This window comes from Mustelus asterias, chromosome 4, assembly GCF_964213995.1.
Source record: "Mustelus asterias chromosome 4, sMusAst1.hap1.1, whole genome shotgun sequence".
NCBI classification, from domain to species: domain Eukaryota; kingdom Metazoa; phylum Chordata; class Chondrichthyes; order Carcharhiniformes; family Triakidae; genus Mustelus; species Mustelus asterias.
Window position 1 is genome coordinate 55626876 of NC_135804.1, and position 21519 is coordinate 55648394.

At 42.8% G+C, this 21519-nt stretch overlaps 1 protein-coding gene across 3 annotated transcripts in view; it reads left to right on the forward strand.

The window, feature by feature from the left end:
- The window catches only part of gnao1b (guanine nucleotide binding protein (G protein), alpha activating activity polypeptide O, b), a 243352-nt gene that overhangs the window by 215863 nt on the left and 5970 nt on the right, over positions 1-21519 (forward strand). The window contains exons 7-8 of one of the 3 annotated variants that reach the window (XM_078211063.1): positions 600-753; positions 2368-6157. The exons of 1 other annotated variant lie outside the window; for it this stretch is intronic. In XM_078211063.1, the coding sequence (XP_078067189.1) occupies positions 600-753; positions 2368-2555 (342 nt within the window). In that variant the 3' untranslated portion in view covers positions 2556-6157. Of the gene's footprint in view, positions 1-599; positions 754-2367; positions 6158-10654; positions 10809-21519 lie in introns of those variants that run through there. One more of the 3 variants, XM_078211065.1, reaches the window with a different exon arrangement.

The window sequence follows — 21519 nt, forward strand, 5'->3', positions numbered from 1 at the left end:
AATGTAACGTGTCTTTGTTATACTGTCTATGCATTTGATAGTCTTCCTTTTGGCTTTAGACCGATATCTTCATAACATGACATTGAGGTGCTCAAAAGGCATCAGACTTCCTAATCTGTGAGTTCCTTCACTCAGGCCTATCAAAACATATCTTTAAGTCATTGCAGCTATTAAAACAAAAAGATCATGGCAAAGACTCAAAGGTCAGAAAGAGGTCAATCACGGTCTGTTTTCAAGTCTGGATTAATTCAAGGATCTCTGACATCCTTGGTTAATGTATCCAGTTAATGTTTGCCACTGCTCTCTGGTTGCAAGGTTCTGCATGGATTGAGCCTAGAAATAGAAAAAGGCAGCAAGTGTTCAGCTCTAATTCCCAATACATGCATGGTGCATGATCTATACCGTAAAATAAAATTATTTGTTTTAAATAGATGCAGCTGTAACATTGTGTAAATTGTTGAAGTAGCATTGACCTTCTGTAATTAACCTTGGATTTAATATAAAAATAGTAAAATTAGATCTTTGCTGAGTTGTCAAGATAGAATTGCTATGGTTTGATTTTAAGTGCTTGCCATAACAAAGGGTGTTCTTTGTTTCAGAATCGCATGCATGAGTCGTTGAAGTTATTCGACAGTATCTGTAACAACAAATGGTTTACAGATACTTCCATCATTCTCTTTCTCAACAAGAAGGACATATTTGAGGAAAAAATTAAGAAATCTCCGTTAACGATCTGCTTCCCCGAGTATACAGGTAACTAGGTTACCAGCACATGTCTTGGGGTGGAAGGGAAAAGAGCACCCAAGTCTGAAAAATGGCAATTAGAGTCATTTGGTAATTAATTTTGAAGTTCTGTGGCTTCAACGTATATCCTTTTAAAGTTAACATATTGAGGCTTTGTACTCTTAACGTTCAAAAGGGTTATTTTCAAAGTACTTGTATGTGGAAATAGAACAAGAATGTTGATTTATGAGTGAGGAACGTGAGGAGATGTCTCAATATTCCAGGAAATGACAGGTCATGAGTCCATCAACAGAATGCAAAATAGAACTTATCTTCTTCACACCCACTCCCCTTCAAGTAGCAGGAAAAATTGTGATAGTTAATGCCCAATTCCTCTTGATAATTTAGTGATAATTCAGTCAGAGGTGTTACATAATGTAAGCAGCATTCACGGTAATGTGGGCTCATTATAAAGCAGATTGGAGATTCAGTTAAACATAAAAAATTAAACTTCAAAGGAAAACTTGGGCCGGAGTCTCCGACCTAGCCTGTAGCTGGGATTCTCTGGTCCCGCAGCGGTGGAGATTTGGCTGAGTGCCAATTTCTCCGTTCTCACTGGCAGCGGCAGCAGGGTGTACAACATTGGAGAGTTCCAGCCCTTGAATCATCTCCTCCGCAATGAGGGACACTTCAGAGGAGGTTGGAGCACTGCACTGTGGGAGCTAGCATTTTTCAGATGTAAACCACCAGGAGGTAGTGAAAGATCCCGAGGGACTGCTCAAAGAAGAGTTTTTTTAAGATGTGGTGGCCAATATTTGTCCCTCATCTAACATCATAAAGTAAAGATCATCTCGCCATTTATTTGCTGTTTGTGAGAGATTGCTTTTCATAGTTTGACAGCTGTGTTTCTCTACATCACAACTGTAACTGTAGGGGTGGCATGGTAGCTAGCACTGCTGCCTCACAAGGCCACGGACATGGGTTCGATTCTTGGGTCACTGTCTGTGCAGAGTCTGCACATCATCCCCGTGTCTGCGTGGGTTTCCTCCAGGTGCTCTGGTGCATTGGCTATGCTAAATTCTCCCTCTGTGTACCTGAAAAGGTGCCAGAGTGTGGCAACTAGGGGGCTTTCACAGTAACTTAATTGCAGTGTTAATGTAAGCCTACTTGCGACACTAATAAATAAACTTTAAACTTTTTTAACTGCACTTCAATTGTATTTTATTTGCTGCAAAGCCTGGAATTACAAGAATCTCCCGATTTCTTGCCATGGATCTGGTAGCAGCTTGGCTGAGCCCTTGGAGAAATGGTGTCAATCACTGGCTATGCTACTCCTGCAGGGTTCCCCTCCCATAGTCAACAGCGAGAGATCGGGTGCAGAAATTACACCCCACATGTTTATTACAAGGCAGGGCGTTTATGTGTGTCTCAGGGAAGATTTCTGGAAGCTTCTTGGGGACAATTTTACAAAGAAACTGAACAGAAACTGAGACCAGTGAATGCTTTGGCCCTGTAACTCACTGTTTTAAAATGTATGATCCAAGATGGCTGGGGTCTGTCACCAGATGAGGTAATGCTCGAGGAAAAACAACCTCAAATATTGCTGATGCTATTTTTTCTTGTGTTTGTCTCTCTCTCTTTCAGGCCCCAACATGTTTGCTGAAGCTGTTTCTTACATTCAGTCCCAATACGAGACCAAGAACAAGTCAGCGAACAAGGAGATCTACACACATATCACATGTGCCACTGACACCAATAACATCCAGTTTGTTTTTGATGCAGTAACCGATGTGATTATTGCGAACAACCTGCGAGGGTGTGGACTGTACTAGAGTCAGTCAGGCACTGTAAAGGTGGCATTTTTGGAGACAATTCTGCCGCTGCTTTTACGTCAGATAAAAACAATACAGCCGATTGTGCAGCTGCTCGTCGAGCACAGAGCAGAATTGGACAGATTTTATCTTCACTTGCATATAAATGGGCCAGGCAGATGTCCGTACACACACCCCACTGCACGCACCATGCTCTTTGGAATGCAGTTATAATGCCACTTTTGCATTGATGATTTTTCAGTGAGCCTCAATGTGCAAGCGGCAGTATAATTCGGGAGACCACTGACAGCATTACAACCAAGAAGTGAGAGTCCCCCTCCAGGAAGCTGTCTCATGTTGAAGTTTGCATCAAGTTCAGCATAATTCCATCCTTAACGATACTGAACTATTCACTCATACACAGCTATTCACATTGTCAGTCATGCATGCACACGCATACCCAGCTCCAACACCTAGGATGCATATACACACACTCACACACACTGTGCATGCTTGTGTCAGTATTGGCTATTCCCATTTTCTCCCCCTTTGGTTCATGATGTTTCAGTTTGACTAAATTTATCCTGAGGTTTGCTTTCTCTGAAAAGTTCCTCTATTTTTTTTAATTTTCAGAACTCGGATTCTAGACTCTTCCGTTGCAATTCAATTTGATGACAAAGTCATTATCTTTTAGGTTATTTTTGGTGTCATTGCTAAAATTAGAAATGCGAATTGCTTGGGAAGAGTTTGCTTAAGGATTGTTGGCCTTGTGCAAAGAGTGATGAACCAGGACTATGTCTACCTTGGGGACTAGATCCACATTGTCTGGTCAATGGGGACTCGCGTTGTCCGGTCAGTGTGGTCAAGCGTTCTTTGGTCAGTGTGGACTCACGTTGTCTGGTCAGTGTGGTCCTGCGTTCTTTGGTCAGTGTGGACATGTGTTCTCTAGTCAGCGCGAGCCCGCGTCGCCTGGTCTGCGCGGGCCCGCGTTGCCTGGCCCGCACGGGCCCACGTTGCCTGGTCCATGCAGGCCCGCGTTGTCTGATCATGCATCTGTCAGGCCTGTGGTTTCTTAGCTTCCCATGCTCCTTATTGATGTGTGGTAGTTGTGGGCAGAGCCAGTCAATATTAAGACTGTATGTGAATACTGTCCATGAGTCTGACCTCTTCAGATATTGCATCCACTAATTTTGGCATTTATTAACTATTGATATCTGTTGTATCCAACAGTCAGTCAATCACTGAGGCTCATTTCCAGAACTCTGATTGCAATCATACAGAAGGCCATTTTGGCTCATCGTGCTTCTGCCGATTCTGTGGCATAAATGCAGTTTTTCTTGCCAGCTAATCAAACTGGAAAATATTCAAAATATTATAAAATAGTCTTTCAAATACTTCACAATTCTAACTTCTGGAAAGCAGAGCTTATTTGTGCGTGCAGAGGAGATCCACAAACACTAAAAATATTTATCATAAATCAAAATATATACTAAAAACTACAATGTATATTAAAAACTGAAATAATATATTACAATAAAATATACAGGTGGCATTGAAATGAGATAGGATTTACTTTGCCCCAGTTACAAGTGATTGGTTGTTTATTGGATGCTACTCCTTAATATTGTGTTTGGGAGTTTGCTGTTGAGCATTGTGCCGGTTCCCTCCCTCTTCCCAATCACAGAGCTAGTTCCCTTATTTCTGCCAATATTCCATGTGCTGTTATATCACTCATGATAGTACAAAAGATTCCTGACTGGACTACTTGCTGCCTGAGGGAGAAAGATTCAGAAATGACTTTCTTCAATGTTCCTGAGAACACTGGGACACAATCTGTCTCTGTGAGAATTGATAGGGCCCCAGCCCAAAGTTTTGGACGGCGAGCCCTTGATATGGAAAAGCCAAGAAGTAGTGTTTTATATTCACTGTTTTACATAGCTCTTCTATTGAGATTTGCAGATGTTTCCTTTGCCTGTTGTATAATTCCAGCTGGGTGTTTGTTTGCCAATCCGGAGAAGGGATACACAGCACCATATCATATCAGTCAAGTTGCTGAAGGAAGGCAAGGTTGAGACAATGTTTCGTAGTCTGGCTCCGTTTCAACGAAGGACAGACTAGTGAATAGAATAGTGCCTGATCTCTCTACAGTCCTGGAGACCTGAGTAGTTCACTCCTTCTGACAATGTGATAATGAACTAATCACTGCAATAAATAACAACACATCACCAATAGTATTAGAGAATGAACAACCAGGCTGGGCCCCTGAGAGTTTCACCTCTTATTACAGACCTTAAGTACCTTCAGTGACTAATCAAAAGGTCTGTCAAGCTAACAGACAGGCCTGCACAGGAAACTTGGTACATAGGAGAAATCTAGATAGGAGCCTGATTGTGACAGCATTTGATTACATCAAATTGCTGAACTTAAGGAAAGTGTATATGGCAAGTGTATTGTAAAATGTATTTAACTTGAGATGGAATGTTGTAGGTACCAGAGCAAAACTAGCCATACAGGGTTATTGAGTATATATTATATATATATACTTAGTATTATACTTAGACCCAGCTCAGTGATAGGACTGGTTCATGGTACCAGTACCAGCCATTGTAGCTGAGGAGTCTTGAGTGCCATTCATTTACTGGAAGCAGAACTGATTGATGATGGTAGCTTAGGGGTGACTAGCATTAGTATTGGGCCCTGTAGGAGCAGTATAATTTGACAACAAATGGAATTTGGCAGTAAGGCATTCTTGTTCTAGAAGTTCTATATCCATTCTATATGCTGGAATAATGATAGGCTCTGGCACAAAAGGATGGGACCTATACTGGGGTCTGTACCAAAACAAATATCAATACAGCATGCTATCTCAACTGACTTCTCTGCAGAGAAATATGTTTTATGAATCTGGTATGGGATATACACCTGTCCTCTTTCTGTAGTTGGAATGCAAGAATTTGCGGATGCTATTATGAATGCTGATTCGGTTCAGTGATGGTTGGTTGTTACTTACTCACCGTTATTCCCTGTGGGGATGTTGAGGAGAGATTCAGTTGTTCCAATGATTGTCGTTGCTTGCATGTTGCAGTTCCACTGTCAGTATTACTGAGTCTTCAAGACTACCTTCCAGCTTTGAACCACTTGTGCAAGTCTGTCAATTGCTGTGAAAGTTTTGAAGGTGAATTGTGCTCTCTTACCATTGAAAATTAGCCCACTCACTCTGTACTAAACTCTTATTCCTTTCCCAAGTACTAACCACAAACTGAGTGATGTCTACCCCAGTGCCATAACACAAATAGGAGTGGAGTACTTCAGGTAAGTGAACCATATGGAATGCAAGTAAATTTTTGTTCAAGATCTAATCGTATGGAAGTCCTTACTTCTACCATATGTGCCAGCATTCAGTGGCTGTCTCTTAGCCACTACTGTGTAGGATTAGAAACTGTTATGTGAACTTAAGTGACTGCTTAGGCTAACCTAGTGCTTTACTACACGTGAATGAGGTTGTACTTAAGTGATTTTGTAACAAAGTGGGTATCTGTCTGTTTATATGATAGATTGTGTCATTATTTATTTCTGTTCTTAATGTATTTATTAGTAAGATGTCAATAAAGTGCCAGCGCTTTCCTAGTATGTGTTTGCCTCTTCTTTGTGCTTGACCTAATGATGCTGAGTGCATTTTTTCATTCATTCTCAGATTTACGGTTCTTAAGTGAGGAATTCAGACTCCTTTCTCCAATTTTCAGATATAAGGAGTTAAAGCAGAAAAGTGGAATAAATCTTTGTCCCCAGATATCTGCTGAATGTCTTTTAATGTTGTTTTACTTCACATGCAAATTCCAACTAATGACTGACCATCATTATTGCCCCAAACTGGAATAATTTGCTCTTCTCTCTGTAGCTTAGTTTGCAAAAGCAATTTCATCGACCAATATGCAACTTGGATGTACAGTGAGCAATGCAGGTTCTGTTGATTCTCGCACCACAAGCTTAACATTTAATTTTACCTACCTTTTTCCACAGGACCTGAGCTTCAATACATTCTTCATATCAATAGAATGAACCAGTTTGTACTGCAAACCTTTGTGCATAATGTTCTGTGATTGACTGGCAGGGGACATATGATTGTAGTTGGTCAAGAGTCTGAGTTCCCCACTCACCCCGACTCTCACCAGCTCCACTTTTTTAGGCGGGATGGGGTGTGGGGGTGAAGTGTTCTGCTTGATGAGTCAAAACTCATCCCAGAAACTAGTAGCAGCAAATGCTGGGCCTAGCATCGGCTCTTGTCTGGCAAGCACTTGTCCATTTTCCTCTCCATGTGATATGTACAGTCTCCGCAGTGGAAGTGTATGTCACAAGCCGTACTGTGTTAACACAAATTCATCAGCATCCACCTTTTCCCCTTGTATGTCAGCTCCTCAGTCTTCTCTATATCTGTGTTTGCCAGATAGATTCTGCAATCAGATTAGGTCCACCTTTTGTCCTAATACTGATGTCCTGATGAATCAAAAATGAAAATACTGGAAAAAGTAACTTTAGCATCTGGATTCAACCTGGATTTAGGTTCCAGTTTCCAGGAGCACAACACAGTGCAATCTGCCATGGTTTCAACTCCAAATATGTCCCCAGCTTACTTTAAAATATCAGTGCTGGCATTACACAGAATAATTCTTAAAACAACTCATTCACTCAGAAAGAGATTCTCAGTGCATTTTACCTGCATCTACATATTGAAATGTATCCCTTTCAGATGTTTTTATCAACTTTGAGACTGCACTATGCAGGCACCCACACCCCTGTCCCCAACCTCATCTCTCCATCCTAATTCTTGTTCACGCACCAGTTCACTCCCAAAACCGTACTTTTCTCAGTCTCTGGCATGTATGAACTCCTGAATGGGCCAGACTTTGTAGGAAAGTTATGACGACGACTTACTTGTACAATATTTTGAGTAGGTTGATGTAGAAAGCCCTTCGCAGTCTTGATGTCACAGGAGTTTGAGTGCTGTAGTTAGAATGGCCTTGTGTAGTGCTGTTTGCCTGTAGCAGTTCAGGTGAGAGTCACATAGAATCTCTATATATTTACACTGCAAACTGAGTCAAATTATATACCCACCATAATATATTTAAGAGAATGTGTCTGGTGTTAGAGGAATAAGTTTTCATATGTCTGATATCTCAGATAGTTGAGAAATACATCAAAATTATGTTCTTGTGAGGTCTACGATATGTATGTACAATAAACTATCACTGCCTACCTTTATACAGCCTGCAATGTAGCTTTGAGTTATTAACCAGCCTTTTATGAATGGAGAACTGAAAGGTTTCAGAGATTGGTCTGTATTGATTTAGTAAAATTGTTTTCACCTCATAACAGTTGTAGCATATACACCTGTGGGACTATTGACATTCGAGAAAATGTGAACACGTTTTCTTTAGTTATTGCAAGGTCATCGCCTAGATGCTCTTTGAAATTGTCACTGAAAAGTAGATGGACAGAAATCTTGTCAATCTACTTTTGATTGAGTACAAATCTCAACAACATGTTGGGATAGAGGGAAAGTTGGCAGATTGGATAGGTAACTGGCTATCTGATCGAAGACAGAGGGTGGTGGTGGATGGAAAATTTTCGGACTGGAGGCAGGTTGCTAGCGGAGTGCCACAGGGATCAGTGCTTGGTCCTCTGCTCTTTGTGATTTTTATTAATGACTTAGAGGAGGGTGCTGAAGGGTGGATCAGTAAATTTGCTGATGACACCAAGATTGGTGGAGTAGTGGATGAGGTGGAGGGCTGTTGTAGGCTGCAAAGAGACATAGATAGGATGCAAAGCTGGGCTGAAAAATGGCAAATGGAGTTTAACCCTGATAAATGTGAGGTGATTCATTTTGGTAGAACTAATTTAAATGTGGATTACAGGGTCAAAGGTAGGGTTCTGAAGACTGTGGAGGAACAGAGAGATCTTGGGGTCCATATCCACAGATCTCTAAAGGTTGCCACTCAAGTGGATAGAGCTGTGAAGAAGGCCTATAGTGTGTTAGCTTTTATTAACAGGGGGTTGGAGTTTAAGAGCTGTGGGGTTATGCTGCAACTGTACAGGACCTTGGTGAGACCACATTTGGAATATTGTGTGCAGTTCTGGTCACCTCACTATAAGAAGGATGTGGAAGCGCTGGAAAGAGTGCAGAGGAGATTTACCAGGATGCTGCCTGGTTTGGAGGGTAGGTCTTATGAGGAAAGGTTGAGGGAGCTAGGGCTGTTCTCTCTGGAGCGGAGGAGGCTGAGGGGAGACTTAATAGAGGTTCATAAAATGATGAAGGGGATAGAGTGAACGTTCAAAGACTATTTCCTCGGGTGGATGGAGCTATTACAAGGGGGCATAACTATAGGGTTCATGGTGGGAGATATAGGAAGGATATCAGAGGTAGGTTCTTTACGCAGAGAGTGGTTGAGGTGTGGAATGGACTGCCTGCAGTGATAGTGGAGTCAGACACTTTAGGAACATTTAAGCGGTTATTGGATAGGCACATGGAGCACACCAGGATGGTAGGGAGTGGGATAGCTTGATCTTGGTTTCAGATAAAGCTCAGCACATCATCGTGGGCCAAAGGGCCTGTTCTGTGCTGTACTGTTCTATGTCTGACCGCTGGACTGTAAAGTTTCTTTCTTTATGGCCTTGTGTAACAACAGTGCCTCATTCTGACTATTCTCGATGCAGGGCTTCATGAGCATGCAGAGGCATAGATGAAAGTATTTGAGTTGATGGGTTTCAGTATTGTGGGCCAGAATTTTCACTGCAGTGGGTTCCCTCGCAGCGGATGCAGCGAGCCATTCAAATGCATGTTGACTTTGGTGGGGCAGAAGATCTGGCCGGTGGGAGGAACCAGATCCAGCCATGATGTTTAAAAAGAGGGAAGTATTATTATTGGACTAGCTGTTAATGATCAGGAAAGGCTGAAGTCTGCAAAAGTAAAATTATTTGGATAATAACTTAACTCTTGACTAAACTGTATAGTTAGAAGTGTTGGGAACACCAGGGAATGTGGTGGCACATTTTGCAGCTGAAGAAAGGACAATTCAAGGGTTGAATCATTGAGTAACATCTTATCGGACAGAACCCCCATGTGGTCAATGTAAGATTATCCAAAATGGCAATAATCTTATTGTCCATGTTATATTTGTAATTGTGCGCAACTAGCTTAGTAATGGCTTTTGTGGATCTCATTCTCCATGACCCTGCCCTGCACCTAGTTGGGTCCTGTGACATTTTAAGCTGGAAAGATTTATTGTGTATATTGGAATGGCATTTTTAACAATCTGAAAGCACAGGTTGTGAGTAGACTCATTGTGATATGTGCGACCAAATTTAAAGTTCAAGAGAAGATTTATGAGAATGGTTCCAAGCGTGAGATACTTGGATAGATTTTAGAAGATGGGACTGTCTTGCTAGAGAAGAAAAGGTCGAGGGGAAATGTGATAAAAAATTGATCAAAATCATGAACAGTCTGGACAAAGTAGATATGGAGAAACTGTTCCCATTGCAGAAGGATTGGGAACTAGAAGGCATGATGTAAGGTGAATGGCAAAAGAGCCAAAGACAACATAAGAAAATAAACTTTTTATGCAGCGAGTGGTTAGGATCTGGAATGCACTACCTGAGTGTGGTGAAAGCACTCAATTGTACCTTTCGAAAGGAACTTAGATAATTAACTGAATTGAAAAATTTTGCAGGGCTATGGGAAAAAGGGGAGTAGGGCTAACTGATTTACTCTTGCAGAGAGCTAACATGGATACAAGGTCAACGGCCTCCTGTGCATAATAATTCTATAAATCTATTCTAAAACCTGCAGAGGTCATCAGCAAGGGGCTAAATTGATGAGAGTTTCTAGAATGATCAACAGCAAGTGTTTAAAGTTTTAACTGCTGGAATGTGTGTGAATGAGTGTATACTGCCGTTTGTGTTTGTCCATCTGAACATTGGATGTCTGAACTTGGTTGAAAGCTTACTTGTATCTAATATCTATTTGGCTCATGTTTATTAACTACACTCGTTCATACAATTTCTCCTTTCCGATGCTAACGAATCCTCCTTCTTTCACTTTCGTCTTTCCCTTTCCCTTGCTGCAGAACCGCATGCACGAGTCTCTTATGCTGTTTGATTCCATCTGTAATAATAAGTTCTTCATCGACACCTCCATCATTCTTTTCCTCAACAAGAAAGACTTGTTTGCTGAGAAGATCAAGAAGTCGGCTCTTACAATCTGCTTTCCTGAGTACACAGGTAGGAGTTTTAATGAATTAAACTTCTCCTTCTCTCATCTTTCTCAGCAGCGACTCCCTCTCTGTGCATGTTTGTGTGTGCATTTGGCTTTGTCCAATCATTTACTCTCTTAACTAACACTTTTTCATTTCAAGATTGCAGGGCACATGTCGTCAGAAGTCTCTGACCTGTTAGCCACAGATCTGTGTGCGTGTATGTGTGTATGTATGAACAGTGGAGCATTGCTGGCTGTAAAACATGCTGTGGGCAGGCTGGGGTAGATTTGTGCTGCCACAATATTTTCAAACGCTTGGTGGTAAAAATTAACCCCCTGTGGCACTGTAAAACAGGTGTTGGTGGAACAGCAGTTTGTTCTACACCTCATTGACTTAATAGGAATAAATCAGGCTGCCAATTGGCTATCAACCACTTTATATTGTCAAAGTTAAAAAGTCGACCCCTTTTTGTGAAAATTGCACTATGAAACACTTCAAAGATCTCAATTGGGCTGTGATGGGTTTAGGAACCTTTCATTGCACTGCCCTGTAATCTTTTGATATTAGGTCAGGAACAAAATACAGTATGCAATTAAGTCAAAAGTGTGACAAGAGTCTTCCTTGCAAAAATAATACAAATATATGTAATAGCCTTACTTTTTTTGTCTACGTTTCTTTTGTTGAGTATACTTTTCCTTGTTTTAACCTATGTATCTTTGCATCTTTATGTAAGTACATATCTGTATGTATGGAACTGTATTTGTCTATATATGTATTTGAAGCTTTGTTTGCGTTGGTGTATCTCCACGTCTCTATGATTGTATTTCTGAGTATCTGCTTTTGTCCACACACAAATGAATGAATGCCTGTACCACGGGATAGTTTAGAGAGGAATAGGGAGAGGGAAGGTTTGAATTCATGGCTGAGGGGATGGTGCAGGAGGGAGGGGTTCAGGTACTTAAGCAATTGGGGCTCGTACTGGGGAAGGTGTGACCTCTATGAGAAGGATGGTCTACACCTTAATCAGAAGGGGACCAATATCCTGGGGGGTAAATTTGCTAAGGCCATGCAGGGAGGTTTAAACTGATTCGGGGGGGGGGGGGAGGGATCCTGAGTAGTGGGGCTGAAAGTGAGGGATGCATGGATGGGGACTGCAATGCACGGCATTGCAGAGGTGGGGTGGAGCAGGGTTTGAAATGTGTATACTTCAATGCCAGGAGTATTCGCAATAAAGTGGGTGAACTTGCAGCGTGGATCAGTACCTGGGACTTCGATGTTGTGGCTATTTCAGAGACATGGATAGAGCAGGGGCAGGAATGGATGCTGCAGGTCCCGGGGTTCAAATGTTTTAGTCGAAGTAGGGAAGGAGGTAGAAGAGGGGGAGGGGTAGCATTATTGGTCAGAGATTGTATCACAGTGTCAGAGAGGAGGTTTGATGAGGACTTATCTGTTGAGGTAGTATGGGCGGAGATTAGAAATAGGAGAGGGGAGGTCACCCTGTTGGGAGTCTTTTATAGACCTCCTAAAAGTTCTAGAGAGGTTGAGGAAAGGATTGCGGAGTCAATCCTGCTTAGGAGTGAAAGTAATAGGGCAATTGTTATGGGGGATTTTAACTTGACTAATATTGACTGGAATTGTTATAGCTCTAGCTCGTTAGAGGGGTCAGTTTTTGTTCAAAGCGTGCAGGAAGGTTTTTTGACTCAGTATGTAGACAGGCCAACTAGAGGTGAGGCTATATTGGATCTGGTGCTGGGAAATGAGCCGGACCAGGTGCTAGACTTGGAAGTTGGTGTGCATTTTGGTGATAGTGACCACAATTCGGTTACGTTCACCTTAGTGATGGAAAGGGATAGGCATGAACCTCGGGCCAGTGGTTTTAGCTGGGGGAAGGGTAATTATGAGGCTATTAGGAGAGAATTAGGAAACATAGGTTGGACTAGGAGATTACAGGGACTGGGAACGTCCGACATGTGGAGTTTTTTCAAGGAGCAGCTACTGCGAGTCTGTGATAGGTATGTCCCTGTCAGGCAAGGAGGAATTGGTAGGGCTAGGGAACCGTGGTGCACCAAAAAAGTTTCTTTGTTGGTTAAAAAGAAAAAGGAGGCTTATGTTCGGATGAGACGTGAGCACTCGGGTACTGCACTAGAAAGCTTTAGATTGGCTAAGAGGGAGTTGAAGAGCGAGCTTAGAAGGGCTAAAAGGGGACATGAGAAGACTTTGGCGGATAGGGTTAAAGAGAATCCTAAGGCGTTCTATAGGTATGTCAAGAACAGAAGGTTGGTTAGGGCAAGTTTAGGGCCAGTTATAGATGGCAGAGGGAAGTTATGTGTGGAACCGGAGGAGATTGGTGAAGCATTGAACCAATATTTCTCTTCGGTGTTCACGCAAGGGGACATGAATATAGCTGAGGAGGACACTGGGTTGCAGGGGAGTAGAATAGACAGTATTACAGTTGATAAGGAGGATGTGCAGGATATTCTGGAGGGTCTGAAAATAGATAAATCCCCTGGTCCGGATGGGATTGATCCAAGGATTCTCTGGGAGGCAAGAGAAGTGATTGCAGAGCCTCTGGCTCTGATCTTCAGGTCGTCGTTGGCCTCTGGTATAGTACCAGAAGATTGGAGGTTAGCGAATGTTGTCCCATTGTTTAAGAAGGGGAACAGAGACTTCCCCGGGAATTATAGACCGGTGAGTCTCACTTCTGTTGTCGGCAAGATGTTGGAAAAAATTATAAGGGATAGGATTTATAGTTATTTGGAGAGTAATGAATTGATAGGTGATAGTCAGCATGGTTTTGTGGCAGGTAGGTCGTGCCTTACTAACCTTATTGAGTTTTTTGAGAAAGTGACCAAGGAGGTGGATGGGGGCAAGGCAGTGGACGTGGTATATATGGATTTTAGTAAGGCGTTTGATAGGGTTCACCATGGTAGGCTTCTGCAGAAAATGCAGATGTATGGGATTGGGGGTGATCTAGGAAATTGGATCAGGAATTGGCTAGCGGATAGGAAACAGAGGGTGGTGGTTGATAGTAAATATTCATCATGGAGTGCGGTTACAAGTGGTGTACCTCAGGGATCTGTTTTGGGGCCACTGCTGTTTGTAATATTTATTAATGATCTGGATGAGGGTATAGTTGGGTGGATTAGCAAATTTGCTGATGACACCAAAGTCGGTGGTGTGGTAGACAGTGAGGAAGGGTGTCGTAGTTTGCAGGAAGACTTAGACAGGTTGCAAAGTTGGGCCGAGAGGTGGCGGATGGAGTTTAATGCGGAGAAGTGTGAGGTAATTCACTTTGGTAGGAATAACAGATGTGTTGAGTATAGGGCTAACGGGAGGACTTTGAATAGTGTGGAGGAGCAGAGGGATCTAGGTGTATGTGTGCATAGATCCCTGAAAGTTGGGAATCAAGTAGATAAGGTTGTTAAGAAGGCATATGGTGTCTTGGCGTTTATTGGTAGGGGGATTGAATTTAGGAGTCGTAGCGTTATGTTGCAACTGTACACAACTCTGGTGCGGCCGCACTTGGAGTACTGTGTGCAGTTCTGGTCCCCACATTACAGGAAGGATGTGGAGGCTTTGGAGAGGGTGCAGAGGAGGTTTACCAGGATGTTGCCTGGTATGGAGGGGAGATCCTATGAGGAGAGGCTGAGGGATTTGGGATTGTTTTCGCTGGAAAGGCGGCGGCTAAGAGGGGATCTTATTGAAACATATAAGATGATTAGAGGTTTAGATAGGGTGGATAGTGATAGCCTTTTTCCTCTGATGGAGAAATCCAGCACGAGGGGGCATGGCTTTAAATTGAGGGGGGGTAGTTATAGAACCGATGTCAGGGGTAGGTTCTTTACCCAGAGGGTGGTGAGGGATTGGAATGCCCTGCCAGCATCAGTTGTAAATGCGCCTAGTTTGGGGGCGTTTAAGAGATCCGTAGATAGGTTCATGGACGAAAAGAAATTGGTTTAGGTTGGAAGGTCACAGTTTTTTTTTAACTGGTCGGTGCAACATCGTGGGCCGAAGGGCCTGTTCTGCGCTGTAATGTTCTATGTTCTATGTATACTGTCCATACATTCACATACCAGTGGGCGAAATGTTGCCAAAAAATAGCAAGAGTGTTGTTTCTGGAGAGAAGACCAGTGCATTTCTCTCCAGGTCTTTCCGGTCGGTTTTCTCTCCAGATCTTACGACATTGCCAAAAGAAATCAAGGGAGCATGTTTCATGCTGCCATACAGTGGGACAGGACCTCAACACATCAGCAAAACCCCATTGCTCAGGGATTGGGGTGCCATCTTTAAAGGCACCCCGATCACAATCTGAGTAAACCTTCCCCACTTCTCTAGCCCACCACAGAGATCTCAAGAGGGCCCTCCCTTCCCACCCCGATCAGAGTCGACATCTATCTACCCCCCGTTCCCCCCCCCCCCTCCCCACCATGATGATCGGCCGCTTCTTCCCCCCCCATCCCCCTGGTCATCGGTCCCTTCACACCTTCTCCTCTCCACCCATCTGCCTCCCCGCCAGTCTGAGCCGGTACCCACCTCTAAAGCCCCCAGCCACCACTAATTTATTAAAATTAAAATGAGCTTTCTGCGGTCATGCTACTCCAATGGCGAGGGGCTGTTAAGATCACAACTTGGAAACTCGCCGGCATGAATTGCGCTCTCCAGATTTTGTGCATGCACCACCATTACTGTAGTTGAAGAGTGTGGGCTGAAAATTGCTCCCAGTGTGTAACTATGCCTCTTTAAAAACTAAATACTGTGGATGCTGGAATCGGAAACAAAAACAGAAAATGCTGGAAGATCTCAGCAGGTCTGACAGCATCTGTGGAGATGTGTGGCTCTATTCTCTCCCCACAGATGCTGTCAGACCGGCTGAGATTTTCCAGCATTTTCTGTTTTTATGCCTTTTTATCTATGGATATGTACATGTGCATATATCTGGGTATGTGAAAATCTGTCTGTATGCATACACTTGTGTGCATGTGCTGCTTCCATATAGGTGTGTATGTGCCTATCTTGTTTATCTAGGTTTGTATATATCTAGAGCCATATATATATATGTGTGTGTGTTTACATCTGAGCCTGCTTTTATCTGAATATGTGTTTAGAGGATAGATGGGGAACAAATGGGGATTGGCTTTGTTAGTAAATATTTCTATCACAACAGTGGAACAAAAGGATATTCTAGGATGTTGCATACAGAATCTATATGGATAAAGGTAAGAAATAGGAAGGGAAATGGTAGAATTCTGAATAATGACCTGTCATGCATAAGCAATAGAGAAGTGGTGACAGGTAGAACTTTGAGAGATTTATGCAAGGTCAAAAGAACAATAATGTTGGGTAATTTTAACTACATCAAGGTAGACTGGCATAAAGATCACATATGTGGTGAAAGTAGTAAATGTTTTTTTAGGTTACTGCCTAGATCATTGTTTCTAGCCCAACAAAGAAAGAAGCTTTGCTTGATTTTGATTTGCCAAGTGAAGAGGCACAAATAACTGATGGAAGTAAGAGAATAATTGTGAAATAGTAATTACAAAATTCTTAATGTCAATGATAAAGGTTAATGGAAGAGTCAAGGGTAGGAATGGTGGACTGAAGAAAGGCAACACAGAGCAAGATAAGAAGGGATCTGACATAAATTAACTGGCTAAATAGCAGGTCAGAATGCAAAATTTTGAAATGGGAGGGATAAAATGAGGTCAAAAGAGGGTGCATTAGAGAGTTCCATGGATAAGTAGAAATTAAAACTCAACTGAAAAAAGACTCACATTTATATAATGCTTTTTACCTCAGGATGTGCCAAAGCATTTTATTTTTGAAGTGTATTCACTGTTGTGATGTAACAAATGCAGCAAACAATTTTCACACTGTAAGTTCTCACAAGCAGTAATGTGACAATGACCAGATCATTTGTTTTGCAATGTTGATTGAGGGATAAGTATTGACCAGGGCATGCAGGAGAGCTCCTCTGCTCTTCTTCAGAATGGTGGCATGGGACCTTTTCTGTCCATCTGAGAGAGTAGAGCAGGCCTCAGCTGAATATCTCATCTGAAAGATCAGCAGTGCAACATTCCGTCAGTACTGCAATGGAGTGTCAGCCTAGATTCTGTCTCAAATTAGTGTTTGAAAAGCTTAAACTTAAACTCTGAAACTTAAAAGGATGCATAAGGGCAACAACATAAAGGAAATCATGAGGAACATAGAAAAGGGCATAAAAGGAAGATTAAAAGGGCTAGAAGAGAACTTGAAAAATGCTCAGATAATTGAAAAGGAAAAGTGCATGCTTTTATAAGCAAATAAAAATATAAAGATTATAGGACCCGTCAGATGAAGGAGGGAGCATAATTATGAAGATATCATGGTCATATTAACTAAATATTTTAACACTGATTCTTACAATTGATGATGGAGGTGAGCATGTAGATGCACAAAAAGAGGACTTATTAGCAAGAATTATAGGAAACAAATTTGTTTTAAAGCACTCAAGGGGAATGAAGAGTCGTAGAGTCATACAGTACAGAAGAGGCCCTTCAACTCATCAAGTCTGCACCGATAAAACTACACAAAATCTACACTAATCCCACTTTCCAGCACTTAGGCCAGGATCCTTGAATGCTCATCTATGTACTTTTGAAAGGTTGTGAAGTTTCTACTACCCTCCCAGGCAGTGCATTCCAGACTCCCACCACACTCTGGGTGAAAAACATTTTCCTCAAACCCACTCTAAACCTCCTGCCCCTCAACGTAAAATTATGCCCACTCATTACTGATCGTTCAGCTAAGGAGAGCAACTGCTTCCTATCCACCCTGTCCATACCCCTCATAATCTTATACATCTCAATCAGGTCCCCCTTCAGTCTTCGCTGCTGTAACAAAAACAACTTGCGCCTAACCAGCCTCTCTTCATAGCTCAAATGCTCCACCCCAAGAAACATCCTGGTGAATCTCCTCTGCACCCTCTCCAGTGCAATCACATCCTTCCTATTGTAAGGGGTTTAAACTGCATCCCAGCTGTGGCCTAACCAAAGTTTTGTACAGCTCCAACATAACCTCGCCATTCTTATAATCTATACCATGACCTTGTCAAAGGCTTTGCTGAAATCCATTCAAACTACACCAACTCCACTACCCTCATCTACACACCTGGTCACTTCCTCCAAAAATCCAATCAAATTTGTTAGGCATGATCTCTCTCTGACAAAGTCATACTGACTGATCCTGATCAAACCTTGCCTCTCCAAGTGGAAATTAATTTTCTCTTTCAGAATTTTCTCCAGTAGTTTCCCTACCACTGATGTGAGACTCACTGGCTTGGAATTCCCTATCTCTACCACCCTTCTTGAAAAGTAGAACCACATTAGCTGTCCTCCAATCCTCAGGCACCTTCCCCCTGTGGCCAGAGGGGAAATAAAATTTGGGTCAGAGCCCTGTAACCTCCTCCCTTGCCTCTCACAATACACCGGGATGTAATTCATCCAGATGTGGGGATTTATCCACTTTTAAACTTGCCAAAACCTCCAATACCTCATCACTTTCTATGTCAAACTGTTTAAGAACCTCACAGTATCTCTCCCCAGATTCTGTACCAACTTCCCCCTCCTGACTGAAGTCAGATGTGAAGTATCCATACCAATGACTTCCGGCTCCACAAACAGTGATCCCTACTGGGCCCTACTCTTTCCCTGATTATCCTCTTTGCCTTAATATATCCATAGAATATCTTGGGATTCTCCCTAATTGTACCTGCCAGTGCTTTTTCATGTCCCCCTTTGCTCTCCTAATCACTTTCTTGAGTTCCCCCTGCAATTTGCTCCCTTTGTACCTGCTAAAAGCCTCTCTTTTCTTTCTTATCGAGTCCTGAATATTCCTCGACATCCAGGATTCTCTGGGCTTGTTGCTCTTACATTTCACCCTAAAGGAAACATGTTGGACCTATGATCTCCCCATTTCCTTTTTGAAATCCCCCCCACCCCAGCTCTTGTTGGAACTTCTACATGTTGATATAAAAAGCTCTCCTGAATACATTTCAAGAAATCCGCCCCCTTCAAACCCTTTACACTATGACTATTCCAATTAATGTTTCGGGAAGTTGAAATCCCCTAATATAATTACCTTATTATTTTACATGCCTCAGTGCATTGTCTACATATCTGCTCCTCCATTGCCTGCTGACTGTTTGGGGGCCATAATACACTCCCAGCAAGGTAACTCTCTCTTTCTATCCAAGTTCACAGAATCCTACAGTGCAGAAGGAGACCATTCGGCTCATCGAGTCTGCACTGCCCACAATACTATCCTGGACCTACCTCCATACATTTACCCGAGCAAGTCCCCCTGACACTAAGGGACAATTTAGCATGGCCAATCCACCTAACCCACACATCTTTGGACAGTGGGAGGAAACCGGAGCACCCAAAGGAAACCCACACAAACACGGGGAGAATGTGCAAACTCCACACAGACAGTTCTACCCACAAAGTCTCATTTGAAGACCCCTTCAAAGTATCATCCTTCACTGCAGTAACTGACTCCTTAATTAATAATGTGACACCACCTCCTCTTTCATATCTTCCCATTTCACCTGAAGATCCTATACCCTGGAATGTTGAGTTGTCATTCCTGCCTCTCCCTCAACCATGTCTCTGTGATGGCAACAGTTTCGCAGTCCCGCGTGTCAATCCACACCTTAACTCACTTGTCTTACCTATGATACTCTTAGCATTGAAGTAGAGGCCATCCAGCCTCACCTTATTCCCTTGGAACTCAACATGGCTGAACTCCCTCTGTCTTGATTTCTTTGCTAGAGTACATTGTGTCCCTATTGTACTAACATTCGTATCCTCTCCCCCTGCTGAATGAGTTTAAACTCTCCCCACAGCACTAGCAACCTCACACACACCCCCCCCCCCCCAACCCCGGCAAGGATGTTGGTCCCATTGACCTATTCTGGTTCGGGTGCAGACCGTCCCACTTGTACATGGCCCACCTTCCCCAGAAACCATCCAAATGATCCAGGAATCTCAAACCCTCCCTCCTGCACCAACTCCTGAGTCACATTCATCTGCCATATTCTCCTATTTCAGTATTTGCTAGCATGTGACATCGGAGTAATCCAGAGATTACAACCTTCAATGTCCTGCTTTTTAATCTGCTGCCTACCTCCCTGAATTCTTGATTCAAGACCTCATCCTTCATTTTATGTATATCATTGGTACCAATGTGTACCATAACCTTTGACTTATCACCCACCTCTTTAGGATGCTTTGCAGCCATTAACATGCCTGATCCTGGCCCCAGGCAGGCAACACACCATCCTGAGTCACGTCTGCGATCACAGAAATACCTGTCTGTTCCCCAAATTAATGAATCCAAAATCACTATCACCCTTGCTTTCTTCTTCCTCCTTTCCTGTACAGTTAGGCCACTTATGGTGCCAGAAGCTTGGCTTTGACTGCACTCCCTTGAGGAATCAGCACCATAATCAGCTTCCAAAATGGAAAACCTATGAGAGCAGGACCTCAGGGGACTCCTACCCTGCCTGCTTCTTTTGAACTGCTTGGTGGTCACCGTTCCAATCCCTTGAACTGTGGTGTGACCATCTCTCTAAATGTTCTATCCACGTAACTCTCAGCCTTGCGGATGCACCACAGTGTCTCCAGTGGCTGCTCGAGCCCCGAAACACACAGCTCAAGTTTCTGCACACGTGGTCATCTAGGATGCTGATAAGGTCCGTGACTTCCCACATATGACAGGTCACAGGAGCCTGGTGGCTACAGACCTGGCTGCTGGAAGAGGTAACAGCTGCTGAAAGAGGTAGCAGAGACTCCAGACATGATGATTCAACCTACATTAAATACAGAAATGATGCCATTGGATTGGCTATGAGCACTATTGGCTATTAGCAGCAACCTCACACACAAAGAGTTAAACTAGTGCTTCCCAAACAATTTGCCGATGTGATCCCATTTTAACGCATCAGACTTGAGCAGGGGGAGGGACAGAATGGAGTGGTGCCAGAAAAAATGTCAATATATACTGTTAAAGTGCCAAAATCAAACAAAACAGGATAATAGCCTTCAGCGCTGTATTATTGAAGTTTAAAGCAAAGGAGTGTAATAAGTTTACTGCTCTATCAAACTGTCAAATGAGACAAAACAGCATGAAACAAATATAAATAGGTTTCTCCATCAGCCAAAACAAAATTAAAACATCCAGTAAGTTGAAATACTTCATACTGCTAAATTCCTACTTGAAATAACTTTTAAATTAAAAAAAAGAGGTTGCTAAGCTAACTCTTTCTACTTACTCCTGCAAGCTGACTCTCTCCGTGGCCACTTCCCTGCCAGACCCATTTGCTCGTTGCTGCCCTGGCCAACTATCTCTTCTTCTCTGCCCAACTCTCCTGTTCTTCACTTCCCTGCCCAACCCTGCTGCTTGTAGCTACTCTTACTCGCTCCCTCCCTCTCCTGAACCCTCATTCACAACAAAGAATCATGAGAGGAAGGGGTGAGTGGGAGGGTCAGGCAGGGAGGTGGAGATAGTCATACCTGGAAGCAGCAAGTGGGAGGTTCAGACAAAGAAATGGGGATATTCAGACAGGGAAGCAGCGGGCAGGAATAGTGATTCATAAATAATTTCATACAGTTTCTTTGTAATTATTTGGATGTAAAATTCTTGAGGTAATTGATTTTGTTACCCTTGATGTTGAGTATTTTATGTCAAAATGAGTGTAA